The sequence below is a fragment of the Vanessa cardui genome, chromosome 26 (assembly GCF_905220365.1).
Source record: "Vanessa cardui chromosome 26, ilVanCard2.1, whole genome shotgun sequence".
NCBI lineage: Eukaryota > Metazoa > Arthropoda > Insecta > Lepidoptera > Nymphalidae > Vanessa > Vanessa cardui.
In genome coordinates, this window is record NC_061148.1 from 7,969,261 (window position 1) to 7,979,166 (window position 9,906).

Below are 9,906 nucleotides of genomic sequence, written 5' to 3' on the forward strand. Positions count from 1 at the left end.
CAATATGTATTTAGTGATGTAGCTCTTTTTTTTAAATAAAGAACATGATTTAATGTAATCATAATGTTATACCCTGGAGCACTCAAGAATATTAGTACTAATATATATACCTAACTATTTACGAGTTTTTTTATAATTCAATGATTTGTTTTAGAGCTTTACCTTTATATATCAACAAACACATTTTACCTCATTTTATTATTTAATATTAGTAGAAATAATACGTCGAAGACATGGAATAAGACCACGCTTTTTATTACGTATTTAGGCGCATCAACAGTATAATTTAGCGGAAATGAGGTCAAAATATGACATTCTAGTAAAAGAAGTAAGAACATACTTTAACTAATTTAAATGTACCATGTAGGTACTCATCAAACTGATGTTATATACATATATGAAAGCAAACCCGTACTGTGAAGAAGTATAACTTTAAACGCGTATATATTTTGTTGGTCATACGTTTTATTGCTCTTCATTTATTGAAATATTTACTTAACCCGATCAAAATTTACTGCTGTTTTTTTATTATGTAACATTGTATTTTATTTAAGACCACTGACGGAAGGAATTTTCGACGTGGTCACCACAAATACGAACTGAAAGCGACCGGCGATGCTGCTAGAGCTTACGACTTCCTGAGCGCTCGACCTCCTGGCAAGAGAACCAAGTATGTACTTTTAAATTTAAATATTTTTGTACAAACGATTATTGTTTAAGCAAGATACTTGGTGGTAGTTCTTTGTAAGCCCGTCTGAGTAAGTACCATCCACATATCAGATATTCTACTACCCAACAGTGACATCCAAATGTTGTGTTCCGGTTAGAAGGGTGAGTGAGCCAGTGTAACTACAGGCACATGGGACTTAGTTAACAAAGTTGGCGTATTGGCGATGTAAGGAATGGTTAATACATCTTACATCGTCATTGTCTATGGGCGGTTGTGGTGGTGATTGCATGTGTGTTGCCGAGGAAAGATTACGCTCTTTCCTTGGAGATTCCCAAATCGTATCGCTTCGGAAAAACGCTGACAAAATCTGAGGTAGAAAATGTCTTAAAAATAGCTGCACTGGATTTTCGGACATCAGATGATAGATAATTACGTTCAACTTTGACAGCAGCGAAGAAATATAATATTAGTAACGGTTTCAGCGTGATTGAATCAATCGGCCATCTCGTCAAGAGTTGCCTGGGTGGTGGTGTCGTCGCGATACACGAATCTTATAAACAATGCGGGCTGTGGACGTCTGTCGTACTCACTGTGGTGCTTGGAGCCTTCGTCAGCTATTGCATGCTGGTGAGTATACGAGATTTTATTATTTGACCTTGAAATGAAAACTATACCTCGTAAAAATTTGCTTCCAAGTTGTTCCTTCAGATATTGAAGTGTGACATGATAGTTGTTAAATCCTTGCAGAATGTAATAGCAAAATCGTCGAACAATAATATTGCTAAGCATATTTCATAAACGTTTGTATCTGCAAAACTTAGACTTAATATTTATAACAACAATATATTTTTATAAGCGATTGGATAATGAGTGGTCACTTTCAGACGTGATTATGGTTAGTTGCGATATATTATGTAGTATATTAGAAAAAGTAAATATTATGAGTGGAAAATTTGATACTCATAGCATTGGTACAAGGAACAAACACAAACTTGTTTCTCCTGTTACTCGACTATATAGTCAGTACATAAATCAGACATAGAGTCAGTAACTCCTTTGTGGGGCAATGTGTACGGTTTTACAACAGGATCTCAGAAAGCGTTCAAAATGGCTCTGTTGCCAAATTAAAAAAATATACATAATATTAAGGAATGCTTGTGTGCAAAAGGTTATTATACAATTAATGAGTTTATGATCGATAGCACACCTTGGGAATGAAACGATTGCCTCCTGGCTATTTCATTTCATATTATATTGTTTATATAATATATGAGACAAAAAAAACCGCTGAGTTTCTTTCGCCGGTTCTTCTCAGGTCAGGGTGTTTTCTTTTCCGAACCGGTGTTTCAATTGATCATCAATAAGAAAGTGTAATACTTATATATTGAAAATTTAAAGTAATTTGAGTTTGAGTTTTGAGTTTTGAAATAAAGGTAGGGTTCTTAATGTGTATATATTTTACTTTATTAATATGTCCAGATTCTCGCGAGGTCGGCTCAGAAGATCTACGGTCGGGTACAAGTGCCTGTTATGTCTTACCCGGACTTGGCTCAGGCGGCTTTGGAGACGGGTCCCTTCGTCAATCTTAGAAAGTACAGCAAATGTTTTAGGTGGGTGCTATTTAAAAACCCAAGTCATAAATTCCTCTGTAATCTCACACAGGAACTGATAACTCGATGTGACGTAGATTCCGACGTCGTCAGTTCAAACTCCAGCTTGAGCTTGTAGAAAATGCTTGAGGTTATCTGCCTAGAAATTCTTAACATGTATTTGGAAGAAGGAAGTGTTAGTCTCCATCTAATCCATTGTTCAGATTTTTACAAAAAGTAGCTTACTAGAACGAAACTCTGACAACGGTGGTGTTTTTTTTGACATGACATACATAAAAACATATATACGAGTACGTTACAAATTAATTTAAATATTTTTATTAATAGCGACCCCGAAAGCCTATTTTGAAGGGGTGCATAGAATTTTTGCAAGGGATATAATGGTTATAAATAATATGATAGAGACACTCGCCCTGATTTGCTCTTACTCGTAGCGCCTTAAAGTAAAAAAAGCAAATGTTTAGCAATGAAAAAATAAATAAAAAGCCAGGCGTTCAAATATATCAAATCATTTTCTTGCTGTGTATTTAAAACACTGATTAGATGGCGTATAAAAGCAGAATAATGTAATACAATTGCATGTGAATTTATTTACTTGGTGGTAGGTTGCAACCCCCAAAAAGGGTAGCGACCACCCACGAATTCTGTTGTAGATGTTTCACCATCAAACAACAATACTCATACAATACAACAGTATTGGTTGAAGGGCACTGACCCTGAGCCAGTGTTGTTGCAAGGACAAGGCATAACATCTTAACTTCAAAGATTTTTGGCATTGGTGATGTAAAGAATAGTTTCTTAATAATTCTTACTAACTAGCAACCCGTCCCGGCTTCGCACGGGGGCAATAATATGACATCACAGTAGAAACTTCTAAAATGATCTGTTTTCCTTAAAAAAAATCCATGTATTATATATAAAAAACCTTCTTCTTAAATCACTATCTATTAAAAAAACCGCATCAAAATCCGTTGCGTAATTTTAAAGATTTAAGCATTCATAGGGATATAGGGACAGACGAAACGACTGTTTTATTCTATTAAATGGATGTAGTGATGGAATATTTTACAAAATCCAGGTACGCTGTGGACTTTACAATATGTGTGGATCTGTTCGGTTCCTGCTGCGTGTATCAGATTATGATCTCGAAAACCATCAAGCAACTGGTCGAGGGGACCGATGAAATCACCACAGGGGGCAATCCACCTTTGAGGGCGTATATCGCGATGCTGTTGATCCCATGCGTTCTTATCTGTATGATAACAACTCTCAAATATCTGGCGCCTTTCTCAATTGTAGCTGATTTTTTTATTGGTAAGATGATTTCTCATTGTGAATTTGAATTTAGAAAACAATTGTAACGTTAGGAATGTGAATCGTCAAAATTTTAAAATATTATTCTGTGACAAACGGCAGATTTTTGGACTGGTGGTATACCATTGAAGTGGTTACCACATTCCCATTTATATGATCGATATCATGACTGACGAGCAATTTATTACAGATAATCTAACTCTGACACCTTATTAGCATTATGAATAATACCATTACATTTTAATTAGCATTAATTATTTTATGATTTTAAAAAAAGAACATACATTTGATTTTTTTGTGATAGAATAATTCGAATAAAAACTCCTTTGTTTTATATTTCAGTGACAGTAGCAGGAGCAACAGTGTACTACGCTGTGAAGACGGCTGAAATGACACCTTTAGAATTTCCAATATTCAAAACAGTCGCTGGACTCTTCGAGTTTGTTGGAGTTTGTGTGTTTAGTATGGAAGGGGTCGGTGTCACATTAGCGATAGAAAATTCCATGGAAGAGCCTAAAAAGATACCTATTGTATTAGCTGGAGGTTTGTACCGAAAACTTTGGGTACTTATTTTGTTAGTAAATATAAAGTCTGTAAATGTCCCATTTTTGAACTAATGCTTCCTCGGTATGGGAGTATCTCATCCAAAATATGCAGATTACATGATGACATTTTCCTTCAGCACCAAGCATCATGAATTACATACAAAGTATACGGTAGTTCAGCGGTGACTCCTCGAGTTTGAACTCGCAATCTTCAGTTAAGATCCAAGCCTAACATTATTTTTGACATGTATTTTCAACATACAGAATACTTTGTATTTTCTAGCATAAGTTTTTCGCATATTGGTTTAGTTTATTGTTAAGTGATGATATCTTTTAGGGATGTCCATTGTGATCAGTATTGTACTAACCGTTGGATTCTTTGGATACTGGGGTTTTGGTGAGAAATCGAAGTCACCGGTCACCCTCAACTTTCCCTTAGAACCGTAAGTTTTATTCCAATAATAATCTGTAAAGCAATGGTCTACAAATACTGGACTAAGATATGTCCTCTAAAGGAGAAACTTTGAATCACTTTCCAGCACGTTCCAATCGTGTAAAACGATACACGTGTAACAGTTTTCCTTACGATATCTATCTACCAGTGATCGGCAGTTTAATTAAAAACGCAAATTGAACACGTGAAATTTCCGCGGTGCTTCAGTTCAGTCCTTGTAATTCACGTGGTCTAATCAATAGTCGATATTAGATTATTAATTACAGTATAACTTCAGGCATATTGGACATAACCTCTCAGTTCTCAAAGGTGGAACTTTGGCGATTTATGTGATCTTTTTATGGTACCATCACGTGGCTTATTGCTTGCATCTAATGGTAGTCTATTTACGACAACAATTTTTAATATGAAGACAAAAAATGTACATGAAAACAAAGATGTTATCCGTATCTGTAGTTACATATTTCACTTGGTGGTAGGGCTTCGTGCAAGCCCGTCTGGGTAGGTACCACCCACTCATCAGTTATTCTACCGCCAAATAAAAGTACTCATTATTGTTATGTTCCGGTTTGGGCGAGTGAGCCAGTGTAACTACAGGTACAAGGGGCACAACATCTTAGTTCCCAAGGTTGGTGGCACATTGTCGATGGGTGATGGTCACCACTTACCATCAGGTGGCCCATATGCTCGTCCGCCAACTTATACCATAAAAAGAAAAAATCCTCTCAAACTTGAACAAAGCTATGTTTTGCTGTTTTGCGGTAGTAGAGTGGCTTGTACGTACCCAGAGTTATATAGCCGTAGAATTATGAGCGCGTAGTAGTTGGAGTAGTTGGAGGAGTATAAAACCATTTTATTATTATTATTTACAGATTTCCGATAGCTCTGAAAGTTATGATGGCACTAATGATCTACGTAACGTTCGCACTTAACTTCTGGGTTCCATTTGAACTGGTCTGGTATTATATTAAACAGAGGTATGAACCGTCGAAGTACTGGTTTTGGGAGAGAGTGTACAGAGGATTATTTGTGTTCGTCATCACGGTGATAGCTGTCATATTTCCAGCTGTGACCAAGTTTATTGGATTGGTAAGAGTTTAAGATATTTTCAAGAAAATCTTATTTAAAAAGCAGTTCGACGAGTAATAGATTCCTTTATTTATTTATTTATTAAGGCAAACACAACAGGCTACAATCACATAGAGAATATTTCTTAAGCATTAGTAGTATCGAACAGATTATAACCCTAAGGGTGCATGCACAACATGACGGGATTGCCAATTATTACAGTTAACAAATTCCAATACAGAGGATAACTATGTATTAGTACTAAACAATAACAACAGTAGGTATATCAAGAACATGATAAAATTAAATTACACGGACTAAACAAAAAAAGATAAAAATAAAATATTAAAATTGATATTCAATGAAGTTACACGAATTAAATTTACAAGAAGAAAATAAATAAATGGTATAATAAACAATTTTGGTTTGAATTTACAAAAAAGACAAAAGAAATATAATCGTTAAAAATTACAATTTTTTAAATTTACCTAGTTATAAAAAAAAGGATTTTTAAATTCGAAAAATAATCTGATTAAATTTACAGCTTAATCTCCTGCTTTTGTTCTGTACTAGAAATAAGCCATACAGTTATTTCTATTTATCTTTGCTACTCTTACCATTTAATGGTCCATGAAATCATTTTACCTAAATCCTCTCCGGTTACGGATGCCAGAATAAAATAAAGTCGTCATTATAGAGTGATATGCAAAATATGCAGGCCCAATAAAATGACCTTAATTAAATTAAAAATAGAGTCGAGATGGAGATTATTGCGGGTTCAAAGCCAGGCAAGCGCCGCTGTTTCATGTGCTTAATTTGTCTTTATAATTCATCTCGTGCTCAGCGTTGAAGGAAAACATCGCGAGGAAACCTGCATGTGACAAATTTCATAGAAATTCTACCACATGTGTATTCCACCAACCCGCATTGGAATAACGTGGTGGAATATGTTCCAAACCTTCTCCTCAAAGGGAGAGGAGGCCTTTAGCCCAGCAGTGGGAATTTACAGGCTGTTGTTGTTGTTTTTTGTTGAAAATTAAAAATATAATTAACAATAACAGATGAAAAGCATAACAAAATTCTCAAATAGCTAACACGTCACAAAAAACATAACCAACTATTAATTTAAACTAAACTATGTATACTAGAGATATTTTGATATGAAATCCATGAAATTCAATGACATGACATTTCAACGGGCGGCCATGTTTGACGTTTACGGGTGCGTTCAGAAAGCTGTGTAAAGAATTATAATTTTTATTTTTTACCACCTAATTTGAAAAAATATATATTTGATAATCACAACGTTTACAAAGTGACACCGATAGCCGAGAAGTTATGTGGAAGGCGGCTATCATAGTATGGGCACGTAATGCGTAGGTATGAGGAACACATTGTGAGGAAGGCCTTGAGCATGGATGTGGATGGATATAGAGATAGAGGACGACCAAGGAAACGATGGATGGATTGTGTGAAAGATGATATGGTTAGAAAGAATGTTACTTGTGAGATGCCGTCTGACAGAGAAGTATGGAAGGAGAAGACATGCTGTGCCGACTCCAAATAAAATTGGGATAAGGGTAGGAGGATGATGAACGTTTATAAAGAATCTTCTAATCTTCTTATATGAGAAGTAAATTATGAACCGTATTTAAATAATTTTATTTATTTCATCCGAGCGCAGCTGGGTTTTTATTTAGTACAGTAATATGTTCAACATTCTTCTATCTTGAAACAGCAATTTGACCTCCGTAATGTCCTGAACTAATTAATCATTCAATCCGAATAATTTTCCCGTCTCCAACTTAATTAATTATTAACACATGATAACTGTCAGCTCAACACAACACGGAACTTCTATATCCGCAAGTTAATAAATAAGAATTCTACGTGTAGTGCGACACAAGTTAGACGTAGCATCGGCAAAATTCGTAAAACCGATCACATCCGAATTAAGTACGCTCTCCCAAATTATCAAAACTTATTTCTTATTGGAATATGATCTTTACACAAACGTAATAACTTGTAATATCATATGACCTAATATATTCGTCAATTTGACACGTCGAAATACATGCACTTGCTTTCTCGTGTGAAACTAAATCTATAGCGATGATTAGCGTCGGATAGGGAGCTATTCCAGTCGAGATGGCCCAGCGGTTAGAATGCGTGCATCTTAACCGATGATTGCGGGTTCAAACACAGGCAAGCACCGCTGATTCATGTGCTTAATTTGTCTTTATAATTCATCTCGTGCTCAGCGGTGAAGGAAAACATTGTGAGGAAACCTGCATGTGACAAAATTCATAGAAATTCTGCCACATGTGCATTCCACCAACCCGCATTGGAACAGCGTGGTGGAATATGTTCCAAACCTTCTCCTCAAAGGGAGAGGAGGCCTTTAGCCCAGCTGTGGGAATTTACAGGCTGTTGTTGTAGGGAGCTATTTCTTATGGTTTTATAAATCAGCAGTAATCGGTTTTATTGAATCTGTCTGGTTTTACTGAATTTACATCTAAGTTATGTCGTACTATATAAGTGATGTGCCGGATCGTTTAAAATGTATATCCACGGTTACGGATACAAATGTAGATCATTAACTAGATCCGCAAATACTTGTTTTTCAACGTTATAACTAAAACGCTTTTAGAAGTTTTTATAATCATAACACAAAGATTTGATGTTTGATTTCATTATAAATACAGTTTCATTAGTTTCAATTGCTGTCTGATTAGAATGTTATAATCAAAAGCCAAAAAGAAAAAAAGAGCTAGGATGGCCCAGTGGTTATAACGCGTGCATCTTAAACGATGATTTCGGATTCAAACCCAGGCAAGCACCACTATATATATATATATATATATATATATATATATATATATATATATGTGTGTGTGTGTGTTTAATTTGTGTTTATAATTTATCTCATGCTCGGCGGTGAAGGAAAACATCGTGAGGAAACCTGCATGTGTCTAATTTCATCGAAATTCTGCCACTGTGCATTCCACCAACCCGCATTGGAACAGCGTAGTGGAATATGTTCCAAACACTCTCCTTAATGGAAAAGGAGGCCTTATCTCAGCAGTAGGAAATGTACAGGCTGTTACTTTACTTTACTATTCTAAAGCCAAAAAGTTGTTAATGTAGATTGGAATGGCAGGGCCATCTGAGCATTTTGCACCAAAAAACTTATCTTCTATTTTATTTCCAGCTGGGTTCCTTCTGTCTGTCAAACATGGGCTTCATATATCCAGCGTTCATCGAACTGAACCTGGACTGGAACGATCCAGGTCTCGGTTTCATGATGTGGAGACTCTGGAAGTTTGTAGCGATATTAATCTTCGGAACGATTCTTTGCATCGTCGGTACATACAGCAACGCCAGAGAACTAATTGCGGAAGTATTTTGAAAATTTGTCCCGCGTTTGAACGCTGTTTGTAAATTTTCAGTTGTGTAACGAATTTAGCATTTTAGTACGGTCAGACGTGTAGATCGAGTTGCTAGTGATATTTGTATTTGTTTGAATATTGTGTAATTGAGTTTGTATAATTTTGTTTTGTTTTTTGTTAATTTTGTTTTGTTTTTAAATAATAAATGCTTTTGTTAAAAATTGTGAACATTGTGTGTATTTTTGTCGTTTTTTTTGGGGCTGAATAATTGTCTGATGTTTACGAAGATGAAAATGGATGGTAGGGCTTGCAGGCTTGTCAGGTACAAGATAATCTTTCTTCATTCTATTCAAAAACAGTAATAGAAATAAGTGTGGTATACTAGAGAGATTAATTACATATATGGAACATTTTTTATCTCACGGTTGGCGTTATATTGAGTGTAAGGCTATACTTGTATTAATCAATTTAAATGTCAAAAATATTATTTATTCAAATAACTTGTTATTAGCACTTGAGTCCTTATACAATACTGAATAAAAGTACAGTCGGTACTTTAGACATACTAACTGTGCAATGTAGATTACAGTCAAGATATTTGGTAGATACTCTTTTCTACCAATCAAAATTCATTAATTTATCTAGTACGATTACGCTTTACTTTTTCATTATAGTGTAACGATGTACAGTTATTTTTTATATAAAAAATACATATATATTCGGATAAAAATAAATAAATAAAAGTTAAATAAACATACATTAAAACGGCACTGTCTGAAGCCCGTCATCCTGGGACCATCACGGAGTACCAGCGGGCTATAGCGGATTTCGTCGCCACGCCCTGACGACGTGTCTC

General features: G+C 35.3%; 1 protein-coding gene across 1 annotated transcript; it reads left to right on the forward strand.

Annotated features, from left to right (window-relative positions):
* The first annotated feature begins 295 nt into the window (after positions 1-295).
* Positions 296-9,265, forward strand: LOC124540673 (proton-coupled amino acid transporter-like protein pathetic). The gene is made up of 9 exons (XM_047118342.1): positions 296-328; positions 555-670; positions 1,153-1,297; positions 2,150-2,280; positions 3,359-3,594; positions 3,937-4,137; positions 4,477-4,582; positions 5,466-5,682; positions 8,873-9,265. The coding sequence occupies exons 1-9, from the start codon at positions 296-298 to the stop codon at positions 9,068-9,070; spliced, it is 1,383 nt and encodes a 460-aa protein (XP_046974298.1). The 3' UTR covers positions 9,071-9,265.
* Positions 9,266-9,906: the final 641 nt, after the last annotated feature.